The sequence below is a fragment of the Populus trichocarpa genome, chromosome 17, assembly GCF_000002775.5.
Source record: "Populus trichocarpa isolate Nisqually-1 chromosome 17, P.trichocarpa_v4.1, whole genome shotgun sequence".
Lineage (NCBI taxonomy): Eukaryota > Viridiplantae > Streptophyta > Magnoliopsida > Malpighiales > Salicaceae > Populus > Populus trichocarpa.
This window is the reverse complement of record NC_037301.2, coordinates 12,887,280-12,901,408: the sequence shown is the minus strand read 5'-3', so window position 1 is coordinate 12,901,408 and position 14,129 is coordinate 12,887,280. Positions and strand designations below refer to the sequence as shown.

The following is a 14,129-nucleotide window of genomic DNA, read 5'->3' as shown; positions in this document are numbered from 1 at the left end:
AATGAAAATAGATTATTTCTTCTATTTATATTGAGTGTACAACTAGGACGTGAACCATGAACCATACGAAGAGAGGCAATCTGTATTCCAGTAACTTGTATAATTTGATCACTATAAAGAAAAGATTGTAGTGACAAACTTGAATTAGTTAACTAATAGTAAAGTGCTAGAAATTTTCAATAATGCTAGTATGATATGATCACAAACAAGTTTATCATATAACAAGGACATTATGGTAGGCAACATCTTGCTTTTGAAGGGAGCTCTTCTCATAAGCAAGTTGGTTTGTGAGCGGAAGTTGAAAGCCAACTTCCCCTTCATGGTTCATAGATATTATTTGGGTTTGGGATTAGGATGACTCAAGGAGATGTTTTAAGGACCCTGTTGCCCAGGTATTTGAATAGAATGAGATTCACAAATCCCAGTAACGGCTACCATACGGCAATAATGATGAGATTGGATAGTTTCCCGTTGTCTGCCACCACAAATTTTCAAAACTTCTATTCCATCCCTATTGAGGGTTCCTTGTCTTTCAATTTGTATGCCCTTATTCTCATGTTATCTTCTTTAATTCAAACGGCACCAGCTGGCAACATTAGGCTTCCAATTTATTTCCACTGTCGATCCAAAAGTTTTTGGATCGACTTCCACTTGGAGGTTATGCAAGGCGCGGACACTTCCAAGCAATCTGATAGTATTACAGCAAGCTCAAGCCCTGGAGACATGAATACTTTCAGTACTTGGCAAAAGCATAATTGGATGTGCCCTCCCTTCAATTTTTAAATCTTGATTTCCAGACCACCTCTCAGATTCTTGTAACAACGCAAAGCATCCAAAATGGTTGAAAGATCCATGTGGTATAATGAGCTAGAAATAGAAGCAGAAAAACAAGATTTTACTTTCCATGAAACAAAGATAAAATAATGACACCAAGGTACACATGCCTCTCCAGGGAAGAGGGTTGGAGTTGGGGAGTTGAAATTGTAATCAGCATACAAGGCTATTTCTGGTTCTTTCCCTAACTTCTGAATAGATAAGCACCTAGCTCATAACTTCCAACTGATAGTGGTCAATCCCAGGTATGAATTCGAGAGAAAATAACCATTGCGAATTCAAGAGCAGAAAAGGCAGGTTTTAGCAACTAAAGAAGAGTAACTACATCATCATACAAGGTAGATAAAATAAACATGTCTATGCATACCATGTCCTCGGTAGTTTTCACATCAAGAAATGGTGCTAGTTCTTCAGCAGCGACAACACCGCCATTAGAGGAAATATATTGCCCAATCTGCAAATACATTCCAGAACAAAACAATATCTGTAAATTCCCACAGTAATTTACTGTCTTCCTCAAGAATGAACCATTAAGACTATGATACTAGTTCGAAGACAATGAGGGAATGATCCTGCAACTAAAAAACATGATAAATCCCCATAAAAGGATTGCTAACACAAGTCAAAATCATGTCGATTCAGAGAACATACCAAAATAGATCGGTAGGGCTAAAGTAAAAGGTAAATCCAGAATCAAAGGATCTGCTTCTTCGTCTTCCACGATCACACCACTAAAAGTTTCAATCCATATGTTACTTGGACATTTTCTACAATGTTGTGCGCCTAATCCAACGCCATTGCTGCTCTTTTGCAAGTGCTTATTCACTATCATTGAAAATTCAACTTGCTTGAAAAAACAGCAACTGAGGCGACAAATTTTTGCAACATTTTGGACCGGATATTGCAAAGTTCTCAAGCATGGATTGTAAAAGCCAGCTTGCAAAAGAATGGCAATGTCATCGAAAGCACAAGCATTCAAACCCTAACTTAACTCTCAAACCAACTACCCTTAACATATAACTAGAAAAGGAGATAAAAGAGAGTGCTTTTTTGATACCTCTAAAAACCCATCAGTATCAGAAGCAAGAGCTTGAAGATTAGTACCCAAATTATAACTCAAATTTTTATCAAGTACTCAAAGAATTTTTCATCTACGATATCAGAAGATTTGGTATTGCTTCACTAAGTTCTATCTGATGATCTTATCCATTCTAATCTTAGTTATTAAATCAAATATATTGATTTAGTAACGGGTGATCTTAAAACCTATAAGTCAATCTATAATTCCGTTAAAATCCATTAAATTTTAAAAAAATTAAGAAAATATGGTTTTAGCTTTAAAAAATTAAAACAACGTCATTTATTGATTCGAATTAATTTGATCAATTTATGACTTGATTTTGTGTCTGATCCAGCTTTCATAACTATGTTATTACCAAGGACCAAACCCAAAATAATATATACTAGTTATTTGATTTGTGCTTTGCCGCAGACCGTAACTTTTTTTAAAAAAATCTAGGTAGACCAGCTATTTCCATATGCTTTTTTACATAAATTAAAAAGTTTATCTAAACATATAATCAAACAAATCGATAATCATCAATGTAAATAAAAAAAATAGTTGTTAGCAATAACTAAAAGAAAAACTGGAAAAAAGTGAGAGATAGATGTAGATCAAGATATTTAATCTCGCAAAATAAGATATTTACCCATTCATGCTTACAAAATTTATTTATTAAAATCAATAAAAGATAATAAAAAAACACATATAAATCTGAGTGAATAAAATAAAAGAAAAAAAAATATTATGTAAGGCTTGACATATCAAAAATATTATTTCAAAATAAATATTTTTTTATAAAATAAAACTTATCCGCATCAAATAAAATAAAAATAAAAATAATTCAAAAACTAAATATAAAACAAAACATTTTTTAAAACAAATCTATTCAAAAAAGACCTGAAAAATATGTGGCCTAGGCTATAAGACTAAGATAAACTGATAGAAAATGAATTGAAAATAACCACAAAACCAATCGTTTTTTGGGAGCCAAGGAAAAAAATCCGAAATCAAAAGAATAAGGAACGAATAAAAAAATAATAATACATGACAAATTATAATTTAAGGATGGAATTGAAAACATCAAAAACTTTTCTAAAAGGTCCACGGACTAAAATTGAGAAATGAAAAAAGAGAGGATGGATGTGCACTTTTGTTGGGGGAAAGAGAAAAGCAGGAAGAAAAAAAAACCACCAAAAACAAATTGTCCATCAATCACCACCACGTACCGCACCTTAAGAAAAAGGACGAGGCGGCTCTTTCAATGATATGGTAGAACAATAGACTTGACCATAGAGATACGCCGCACACATTTCCTAAAGAAAGCAAGCCCATCCCACATGCTAACATTTGATTGTCACACATGTTGCTTTTTTATTTAAAAATTAATTAATTATAGCGAAAAAGTTCAAAACATTTATCATGATTCTAGTATTCACAAAAAAAAACCCGTGAGATGATGAAATCACAAATGTACTCTTTTTTTTTATTGTAAAGATATGGCAGAACAATAGACTTGACCATGGAGATACGCTGCACGCATTTCCTAAAGAAAGCAAGCCCGTCCCACATGCTAACGTTTGAGGGTCACACATGTTGCTTTTTTATTTAAAAATTGATTAATTATAGTGAAAAAGGTCAAAACATTCCTCATGATTCTAGCATTCACAAAAACAACCCGTGAAAAGATGAAATCACACATGTACTCTTTTCTTTCTTTTCTTTGATTGTAAAGATATGGCGGAACAACAGACTTGACCATGGAGATACGCCGCACGCATTTCCTAAAGAAAGCAAGTCCGTCCCACATGCTAACGTTTGAGGGTCATCCATGTTGCTTTTTTATTTAAAAATTAATTAATTATAGCGAAAAAGTTCAAAACATTTATCATGATTCTAGTATTCACAAAAAAAAAACCCGTGAAAAGATGAAATCACACATGTACTCTTTTCTTTCTTTTTTTCTATTGTAAAGGTATAAAAAGCCTTTTATAATCTTGCAAAAAAATATAAAGACATAAATATCCTTGGCTAGCAATTCAATTTTATTTTTTTGAGCTTGGAGGCAAATAAATAACTATACTATTTTAAAAAATTAAAAAGACAAAAATAACTCTTGGCTATCCTTTAATGATCATTTGGTGTAAAAAAAAGACAAAATTACCATCCAAAATTCTCTTTGATAATAACTTTTTTTTAAAAATAAAAAATATCATCTTCAAGTAAAATAAGAACCAAACCTTTAACACACTTGCACTTAGGCTTGATTTATTTTTGCGTTTCAAAAATGTTTTTAAAAAATTTTAATTTTTTTTTATATTTTAATTTTAAATTAATATTTTTTTTAGATTTTTGATATATTAATATTAAAAATATTATTTTAATACTTTTTTTTTTAAAAAAATATTCACACTCTTAGTCAGTTCTGTCTTCGCAGTTTCTTCATCAAAACCAAGAATGGCAACTAGCAGCAGCAGCCTACACGCCTCCGCTTCATCCTCTTTCAAGTTTTTTGCATCAAGAAAGGTCTTCAGCTCCTCTTCATTCTTTCATGGTTTTCAAAGACACCACGGAAACAGATTCATTACATCCTTCCCTTCTTTGCATGCCTCCTCTCGTATGCTCCTGCTTCGTTGCTTTCACTCTTTTTTTTATCTCACTCTTTTGCAAAAGTTCTATTTTCTCTGAGATTCAGTCCTTTTTAACCTGTTCTGACTTGAAATTATAATCTTTTTGTTCTTGTAGAATCTTCTTCTTCTTGCTTGTCTATAAAATGTGCAGTTCGTTTTCGACCCTGCATTGATATACACAAGGTATTTGATTCAATGTATTGTAATTCTCTTCATGGTTCTCACTGATAATCTTTTCAATTTTTGGGTTTTCTTTTCTTTCGTTCTCTCTTTCTTTGTTTAATCCTGTAAGATTTACTAAGTTGAATGCTTGAGGGAATTGCTTAAAAAGTGTGCAAACTGTAATAGATAATTTCATGAATGAGAGTGTGATATGACTGCTGTTTTAAGTACCCTTTTTGATTTTATATATCAAATTATCAATCGTCAAGTAGGTGATTTGGTGGCTTATGCTTTCACTTATAGAGTCAAGAAGTCACATTTTAGCAAAATTCAGTTTTTATTGCCTATTCTATTATTGAATTGAGTTTTCGGATTGGGTTTTAAATTTCAAATATCGGCGCTATTTCTATGTTAGGTTAAAGAGTGGGTTTAGTTTCGTGTTTAAATCATGATTTGTTTTTCAGGGCAAGGTGAAACAAATTGTTGGGTCTACCCTTCGAGATTCGAAGGAAGAGGATGGTTCAGCTCTTGTGACAAATTTTGAATCAGATAAGTCGGCAGCGGAGTTTGCAAATTTGTATAAAGAAGATGGGCTGATGGGTGGTCATGTGATCATGCTCGGAGCTGATGATTTGAGCAAAGCTGCAGCTGTTGAAGCTCTGCGTGCCTATCCTGGTAGGTCTATGTTTTTTTGTTTCGGGTGGATTGGATTTTTTCTTTACTTTTGTAATGTTAGTTTTTTCCATATTTGTGGTTCTTTAAGAAAACTATTCCAGCAAATACAAATTTGCCTATCCCACAAATAATTCACTTTTGGTTGATGGTATGGTATGGTTCATGGAATTTCTCTGTTTAATGATAAACCCTCATATAGAACAAAGATGATTTTATTTGGATTATTCTGTTATTGACTTGTATTTGTGTTGAGTGTAAAAAACCCTTTGTTTTGCTGGAGATATTCTGACTCTATTGGTATATTTGGGGTAATTTTACAATTGAGATGCTGTTTAAAATACAACATGTGTGGGTGTTAATTTCCTCTAACGCAAAAGGGTTTGTGTTATTGTTTATACTGAGATTTTGAAAAGGGGTCAATTGTATAGTGAATATGCTCTTTTACTTCTGTATGGTTGATGGGATGTTTAAAACTTACAGATTTTTCCTCTGCTGAACTTACTGCGAGGATTTGAAAAATCTAGGCGGCTTGCAAGTTGGAGGTGGTATCAATGTAAACAACGCTTTGAACTACATAGAGGAAGGAGCCAGCCATGTTATTGTTACTTCAGTATGTCATGTACTTTGTGCTCACATTTTGCCATGCATTTGTCTCTTGGGCATTTTTGTAGTTCCTGCTACAAGGTTGCATATATTCATAGTTGACGGAGGGTGAGAAGAATAAAACAGTATAAAACAGCAATGGCAGCAGAATAATGGCTAAAATATGAATAAAATGGAAGCTGGAACAAGATAATAAGGTTTAGGGTTCATCAAGAAACCTTTAAAATCTGAATGGATTGATAACTAACGAAGAAAGTTCATTAAAATAATCCTTGCAACCTATATATACTAGCTGGTTACCTATTTATACTAGTTAAAGCCCTAGATCCTTGTATGAAAAGTATTCGCTAGTCTTAGTCACCATGTACAACAACTTAACCTCCAAGGAAATACTCTAAAAGGTCAGATGCTTATCATGTGACACGTAAAATCTAAAACGAGCTCTTGCATCAATAGTGCTCTATGTTTGTTAAGAAATGCTCATAGGAGTGCTAAGTCCATGTCATGGTGGTTAATATTTTGAGTCCAGTGTTTAATGTGATTGGAACAGGCATGTTGAGTACCCTCAAGAAAGTATCCCTGGAAGACCTTTGTTTTCATTTATCCCTTTCTTTCTTTTTTTTGTGATTACATGTTCTTTAAACAGTTCGTTTGTGTCTCTCACAGTATGTCTTTAACAATGGTCAAATGGACCTAGAAAGGCTGAAAGATCTTGTTCGTGTTGTTGGAAAGCAGAAGCTTGTTTTAGACCTTAGCTGCAGAAAGAAGGTATGAAATCAGTAATCACACATCTGTTTTTGTAGACATTGAGTACAACTTACGGTGATATCCAACTTGAAAGATTATGACTGAACTTCCGACATTTTCTGCAACTTAATTTTTAATGACCTGCTGGTATTTCAAGTTTTACATGGTAACATATTAGAACTGATAGCATGTCTCAAGTATTGTAGCCTAAACAAAGTATCTGTGAAAACATCTAGCGTTATCTCCTTTCACAAATTAAAGTTACTGTATTTTCTACTTCTACCTTTTATGACCTTGGATGTGCTGTTTCTGATGTGCAGGATGGTAGATATGCAATTGTCACTGATAGATGGCAGAAGTTCAGTGATGTATATCTTGACGAGGAAGTATTAGAATTTCTCGCTCACTATGCTGATGAGTTTTTAGTTCATGGTGTTGATGTTGAAGGGAAAAGGTTAATTCTGAGTGTTTCTTCATTGCCTTCAATTTTCTAGGTTCTTTTTTTCCTGTAGGTTTTGCCATCTAGTTTCTATTAGATATATAATAGTGGCGGATAATGATTGTGTATTTCAATTTAGGAGAAATTTACCTTTCATCAACCTTATCTTTTCTTCTCCCAAAACAACCTGTCACTGCATGCTCTCTGCTCACTTTTCTGTTATTTCCATTGTGAGTAATATGGTTATTCCATTAGATGTCTCTGAATACTGTGCTATGAGTTCTTGTTGGAGGATTGATCTCTGATTGGTCTGCTGTTTATATCCTGCCTCTACTTTTATTTAATAACCTTTGGTTTTATTAAACAATACCGCCTTGTGTTGGTAATGAATTCATGATTATGGCAATACATCACAGCTACATATCATACAACACTTTGGAGTTGAAGTAATCAGTAAAGCCCGGATTAGATTGAATGTATTCAGGAAGCAGGAATGTGTTTAATCATTACTATACCCACAACTGTGATGCTTTTAATATAGAATCTAAAACCTCGTGAAATTTCTTCAATCTGCTCTGTAATTTTAGGCACTTAACATGATAGGATATTCTATCCAAGATTTCCTTTTCTGGGAAGAAAAAGTTAATCCTATAAAACTCCTTTTCATTATATTTACATCACCTGCACCAAACTACTGTTTATTGCAGGTTGGGAATTGATGAAGCGCTTGTGGCATTGCTTGGCAGGCACTCACCAGTAAGTGACTTAGGAGTATCATTTTGCATACCATGACTTTTCTGTTTTCTCTTGCCTGTCTTAGCTATCTTGTTAAGCTCTTATTCATTATTGATATTCTGTTATGAAATGCCTGAGCACCGATGTCATTGATACAGTTTATCCACATCACACCAAAAACTGTTGCTATTATATTGCTATTAATAATAGCTTCTTCTTTTTTGAGATCTTCGATGATAATATCTGTGTGTTACATGGTAGAAAGCAAAAGAAACCATCTACCTCTAGTGACAGGTCCTATCAGGATGACTGCTATAAACTAACCAAGAAATGTTTTATGTATGCCTAAAGTTAAAATTGCCATAAATTGATACCCTCTTTAGCTGTTGATGTGGAGGAGTCTGTGGTGTGCAAGTGGTTGTGAACCATTGGTTAGTAGTTTCTGATGGACATGGAACTGATCTTCGGAGTTCTAACTGAATCCAGGACTAGCAGTTTTTAATTGCAATGCTAGCTTTTTTCAATAGAACACAGCACATCAGGTCATTATCCATTAATATGTGGCTGTCTTTATGTACTGTTTTAATGTATGAATTGCTAATGAATTGCGGTTTGGGTGGGTCAGATTCCTGTGACTTATGCTGGCGGTGTGACAATAATGATTGATTTGGAAAGAATAAAGGTGGCAGGAGACGGATGTGTGGATCTTACAGTGGGCAGTGCTCTTGATATATTTGGGGGTAACTTACCATACAAAGATGTTGTCGCTTGGCATACACAGCAGGAGACTGTGATGGTTTAGTTCCTTCTAATTGTTGTGTTTGTCTGATCCCACTCTGAAAAGAGTTTCAATTAGTTTTTGAGGTTGCGTAGATCTTTATAGATGACAAAAATCTAGACCGCGGAGGAATCCTAGTTGTTTCGTGTTTCTTCCTGCAGGCTTGGCAATTGTTTGCGACTCACTCTCAATGATGGAGTGAAGTATGTTGAACGCTGTCTTGCATTGGTGGAATTAAAGAAAATTTGCAACAAAAAACAAGTATCTCCATGGTGCCTTCTGAAGATACGGAGGAGCCCTTCTCCATGAAACAAACTCTTACTGTTTGATACAGCATTGAAGCAACATTCAAACTCCATCCTCACTGAAGGCAGGCAATTTGAACCAATTTGAGAATGAATGTAGTGTTTGTTGAAAATAATAAAATATTATCTATTGCAATGGGACGTGAAAAAATAATTGAAAGGGCATATTATGTGTATCTCTTTATACAAACCCTGCAAAAATCATGGATGTTTTAGAGTAACCTTGCTAACTCTGTCGCCTAGCAATGTAGTCAGCTAAATGGAACAATGGGACAGCCTTGGCAGAATCAAAGCTAGCAATTTCTTTTTTGGCTTGCTCAACCAACTCAGCAGCAAATTTCTTGGCCTCATCTATGCCCATCAACTTGGGATATGTAGCCTTGTTACTTGCCAAATCCTTCCCGGCTGTCTTTCCTAGCTCCTCTGAGGACTTGGTTGCATCTAATATATCATCCACCACCTGATACAACAACCCAATAGACCTAGCATATTTTCTAAGCCTTTCAATGCTTGCATCATCTGCCCCTCCCATTATTGCCCCACAAACAGCAGATGCCTCTAGAAGCTTTGCTGTTTTATGGACATGAATATACTCTAGCGTCTTCATGCTTACTTCTTTTCCTTCACTATCAATGTCCACAATCTGGCCTGCTACTACACCTCTTGACCCAATAGCTGAACCAAGCTCCGCAATGGCTCGAACCACGCAGTCTGGCGAAACGTTCTTGGTCTTGCTAGCTATGTGCTCAAAAGCAAGTGATAGGAGTGCATCACCTGCAAGAATTGCAATACATTCACCAAATACTTTATGGTTTGTGGGTTTGCCTCGTCTAAGATCATCATTGTCCATGCAAGGAAGATCATCGTGGATTAGTGACATGGCATGCACCATCTCTAGAGCACATGCCAATGGCATCGCTAGTTCTTCATCCCCTCCGACCAACTCACATGAAGCAATGCATAAAATCGGACACATTCGTTTTCCATTACCAAGGAGAGAATATCTCATTGCTTCATGGATTTTAATGGGGTGTTGCAAGGGCACTGCCTCTTCTAGTGCTTCGTTCACTTGCTTCAACTTGGTGAGCATGTATTCTTTGAACTGAAATGCAAGTGAAGGGACCTCTTGGGCTTGATTCGTTTGCTTCAGATTCGAGCTTGCAAATTTCATGGTGGAAAGATAGAGGTGGCCTCGTGGGGTTTTTGGTGGATTTTTAAGGTGATTGATGGAGTTTTTGAGAAAAAATGAACTGTTAAAGCTCCGGAATATTGCAGAGAAGGCCATGATTGATTGAGATGGGATCTTGGTGGGGGGAGACTTCTTTCAGAATAAAAAAAAGAAGAGAGAGACTGTTGATGAGGGTTTTGGCCCCTGCAGTTTAAAGATCAAGTCATATTGAACCTTGTAGTTCGATAAAAAGCAGCTAGGTCCTTATGTTTTCAATTTTAGGACAATGCAATACCCCAACAAATTCTATTACCAATTTTCGATAAAGTTTCAGTGATCAATAGTCAAACTTTGACTCCAATTTAGCGGATAAGAGTTGTGACGTGTGTCCCTCTTAAGATAATAATTATGATTTTAAAGGAAATTTCTAACAAATTTGAAGAGAGGGACTATCTTTGCAGAAATCCAAAATATCAAGGACTCAATTACTTTTGTGGAAATCACAGGCTGCAATGTCATTGAGGTTAGGATTTAAAAATCATTTGCTTGATTTGACTTTTCCACTCTAATTTCTATAAAGATAATTTATAAATTAAATTAAATTTTAAGAATATACTTATAAAATCCACATAGATCTGAGATCTAGATTTATTCTAATTAAAGAAAAAAAAAGTAGTGACTGAATCTTACTTAATTAAAGATAAAATCTAATAAAAACTCAGCTCTCAAGGTGTTAATTTTTTTATAAAATAATTTTTTTATAAATTAATGTAATTAATGGCAGGCAAATACATAGTTATCTACTTTTATCCTAGATCAAGAATTTTTCAAGTTATTCTATATTATTTTAAAATAATATTATTTTAATTTTTTTTAAATAAAACAATAGTATTTTTAGATAAAAAAAAATTAAAACACAGTTTAATTAAATCAATTAAATTTGATATAATTAATATTCAAACTAGTTTGAAATAAAACTTATCATGTTCAAGATTACCTGTTTAAACAAATTTAGAGTTTTATATTTTAAAAATGTTTTTTTTTTTAATTTCTCTCATCGTTATCATACAATAACAAGAATTTACTGAGAAGCAAGACATCTTATTGTATCCTTAAACAAACAAGGTGAAATCATGAACATGTATAATTGAAAACCCAGTTAATTTTGTCGACTAGCAATATAGCTAGCCAAATGGTACAATGGGGCAGCCTTAACAGGATCATAGAAACCAAGTTCTTGATTAGCTTGATCAGTCAACTGGGCAGCAAATTTCTTGGCCTCATCTATGCCGATCAGCTTAGGGTATGTAGCCTTGTCACTGGTCAAATCCTTGCCGGCGGTCTTTCCTAGCTCCTCGGAGGACTTGGTCATATCCAATATATCATCCACCACCTGAAACAACAATCCGATAGATCTAGCATACTTTCTAAGTCTTTCAACGCTTGTAGCATCTGCCCCTCCCATTATTGCCCCACAAACAACTGCTGCCTCTAAAAGCTTTGCTGTTTTATGGACATGAATGTACTCCAGTGTGCTCAAACTCACTTCTTTACCCTCACTTTCAATGTCCACAACCTGACCTGCCACAAGACCTTTCGATCCAACAGCGGATCCAAGCTCAGCAAGGGCTTGGACCATGCGGTCCGACGAGACATTCTTGGTATTTCTAGCTACGTGCTCAAAGGCAAGTGCTAGGAGTGCATCACCAGCAAGAACTGCTGTATCTTCACCAAAAACTTTATGGCTTGTGGGCATACCTCGTCTAAGATCATCATTGTCCATACAAGGAAGATCATCATGGATTAGCGACATGGTGTGAATCATCTCCAGTGCACAAGCCGTTGGCATTGCTAATTCCTCATCTCCTCCCACTAATTCACACGAAGCAATGCATAAAATTGGACGTACACGCTTTCCACCTGCAAGGAGAGAATATCTCATGGCTTCATGGATTTTTCTGGGATGTTGCAAGGGCACTGCCTCATCTAGTGCTTTGTTCACTTGATTTCCCTTCCGGATCATGTACTCCTTAAATCCGAATGGCGGTAAAGGGACCTTTTGTGGCTTGTTGTTTTCTTCGTGGGCTCTAAACGATTGCTCGAAAGATGGGTTTGCAGCATAGGTTGCTTGAGTTTTCATGGGAAAAAACTTGATGTGGTCTAATGAGGCTCTAGGTTGGGTGTATAGGCCATTGATGGATTTTTTCAGAAGTAAATTGTCGTAGCAAGAAATTGTTACAGAGAAGAAGGCCATGACTGAAATGGGTTTTTGGGAGAAGGTATAGAAGCACTACTACTGAGATGGGATCTTGTAAGAGGATTCTTAATGATGAGATTTGCTACTTGTACATGGCATGTATTTACATGGTAGAAGATGATAGGAAAATATACAGATTTTCTTCCTGAGAGTATGGTTTTGAAGTTATGATTATAATTCCCTTTTACATGGCTTTGGACCCTTGTGTGATTATTGGCTTTCTAGGACAACTTATAAGAAAAAAAATATTTTCTTATAAATAAATTTAATTTAGATATAGATGATTTATTAAAATCTAAAAAAGATTTAGTTTCAGTATATATAGAAATAAAATCCAAGCAAAGCAAACTCTTATGTTTTTTTTATTGATAATTTAATTAAAAAAAAACTTTAAAAATCTATTTCCGTTTTGATTTAAAATTTTAAAAATCAAACAAAACAAACTAGAAGAAACCCATTATGAACAAAATACCTTTTATAAACTAAACTATTATTAAATCAAAGCCTAAAAAAACAACCAAACTAAAAACCACTAATTTATATTGAAATTATTTTATTTTAACACTCATATATAATTGAACCGAACCAATCATATTGATTTTTTCATTCAATTTAATTCGGTTCAAAATCTTTTAAAAAATTGTTATTAAGCAAATTAATTAATAAAAATCAAAGTCGAGACATTAAATTGCAAGAATATTTGAAAACCATTGAATAATTAATAAATCATTATCTCAAGGAATCAAATTGCACATGAGCCGGCTAGATTAGATATTCATTTAGGCAAGCTATTAAAATGGTGCATGTTACCAAACCCCAAGCCAAATACAGCAAATTAACACATCTCTCCAATATTCATTTTTTTTCTTTAATTTGAAAAAAATAAATATATGTTATTATATATATTAGGGTTGAGATCGTGATCCACTTCTTACGAGGCTACTTCCATTGAATTGTGGAAGTTGATAATTATTTATAATTAAGATCTAGATCACTAATTAAGGGACAGGCTTTAATTACAATTTATTTTTTTCTTTTTAAAGTTGCTCTAGCTAGGTTAGTTGATCCTCTGAATAAATGCCCAAAATCATATTAATTGTTAACAAATGCATGGATGGATTTTGTTTGAGAATACCTTCCCTTTCTGTTGCTGTGTGACTCGCCCAGTGCTGGGAGACGAGATTCCCAGGTGAAGAACAGCCAAATATAGGGAGGCTGGTAGCATCGTCCGTCTCCATGAACTGTGGTTTTCTGTCAAAATCTTCATTGGATTTGTTTTATATACCAAGCTAACCGAAATAAATTATAAAATTTAATTTTAAATTATTATAATATAAAATAATAAAATCAAATAAAAAACTAATAACAAAAAAATCAAATGATAAAAAAAAAAAAACTCACAAAGCACTATTACACCCCCGGTGCATTGTAAGTATTGTTACAGAAAACCCACTATATCTTTTAATTTAATAAAAACTATACTATATAAATCATACTATTTGTGATTTAGATAAATTATTTTATTTTTTTTAGTTTAACGTGGGTGTCCGGACCAGCTTGCGCGTACATCGACTAATTTCACGGGCCCTGAAGTTAATGACCATGTAAGTCTCCAGTTGCCATCATATAAGCAACCACATGGCTCGAACCTGAGACCATAAATGGAGTAAATCTCTTGGTCTCAAGCTATTACCACTGCATCACTATCTACATGATGATGATTTAGATAAATTATT

At 34.3% G+C, this 14,129-nt stretch overlaps 3 protein-coding genes and 1 long non-coding RNA gene across 6 annotated transcripts; 1 reads left to right on the top strand and 3 right to left on the bottom strand.

Moving 5' to 3' along the window:
* Nucleotides 1-70: 70 nt before the first annotated feature.
* On the bottom strand, nt 71-2,057 carry LOC18099388 (uncharacterized). 2 transcript variants are annotated; one of them, XR_002978800.2, is made up of 3 exons: nt 1,486-2,057; nt 1,202-1,288; nt 71-867 (listed from the first exon to the last, which is right to left on the bottom strand). It is a non-coding gene; the product is annotated as an uncharacterized LOC18099388 (long non-coding RNA). The 2 variants fall into 2 exon arrangements; XR_008057819.1 differs by lacking the exon at nt 71-867 and having other exon boundaries at nt 879-1,288; nt 1,486-2,049.
* A 2,254-nt stretch (nt 2,058-4,311) lies between these two features.
* LOC18099389 (1-(5-phosphoribosyl)-5-[(5-phosphoribosylamino)methylideneamino] imidazole-4-carboxamide isomerase, chloroplastic) lies at nt 4,312-9,158 on the top strand. 2 transcript variants are annotated; one of them, XM_024588598.2, is made up of 9 exons: nt 4,312-4,511; nt 4,640-4,707; nt 5,151-5,361; nt 5,886-5,971; nt 6,631-6,732; nt 7,032-7,165; nt 7,858-7,906; nt 8,511-8,625; nt 8,825-9,158. In XM_024588598.2, the coding sequence occupies exons 1-9, from the start codon at nt 4,352-4,354 to the stop codon at nt 8,863-8,865; spliced, it is 966 nt and encodes a 321-aa protein (XP_024444366.1). In that variant the 5' UTR covers nt 4,312-4,351; the 3' UTR covers nt 8,866-9,158. The 2 variants fall into 2 exon arrangements, with proteins under 2 accessions (XP_024444366.1, XP_006383333.1); XM_006383271.3 differs by having other exon boundaries at nt 8,511-9,158.
* LOC18099390 (geranylgeranyl pyrophosphate synthase, chloroplastic) lies at nt 9,112-10,278 on the bottom strand. The gene has a single exon (XM_006383272.3). It carries the CDS (start codon nt 10,251-10,253, stop codon nt 9,195-9,197), a length of 1,059 nt encoding a protein of 352 aa, XP_006383334.2. The 5' UTR covers nt 10,254-10,278; the 3' UTR covers nt 9,112-9,194.
* Nucleotides 10,279-11,216: 938 nt separating this feature from the next.
* LOC18099391 (geranylgeranyl pyrophosphate synthase, chloroplastic) lies at nt 11,217-12,591 on the bottom strand. Its single transcript, XM_006383273.3, has one exon. The coding sequence runs from the start codon at nt 12,388-12,390 to the stop codon at nt 11,296-11,298; it is 1,095 nt and encodes a 364-aa protein (XP_006383335.3). The 5' UTR covers nt 12,391-12,591; the 3' UTR covers nt 11,217-11,295.
* Between the last annotated feature and the right edge of the window lie 1,538 nt (nt 12,592-14,129).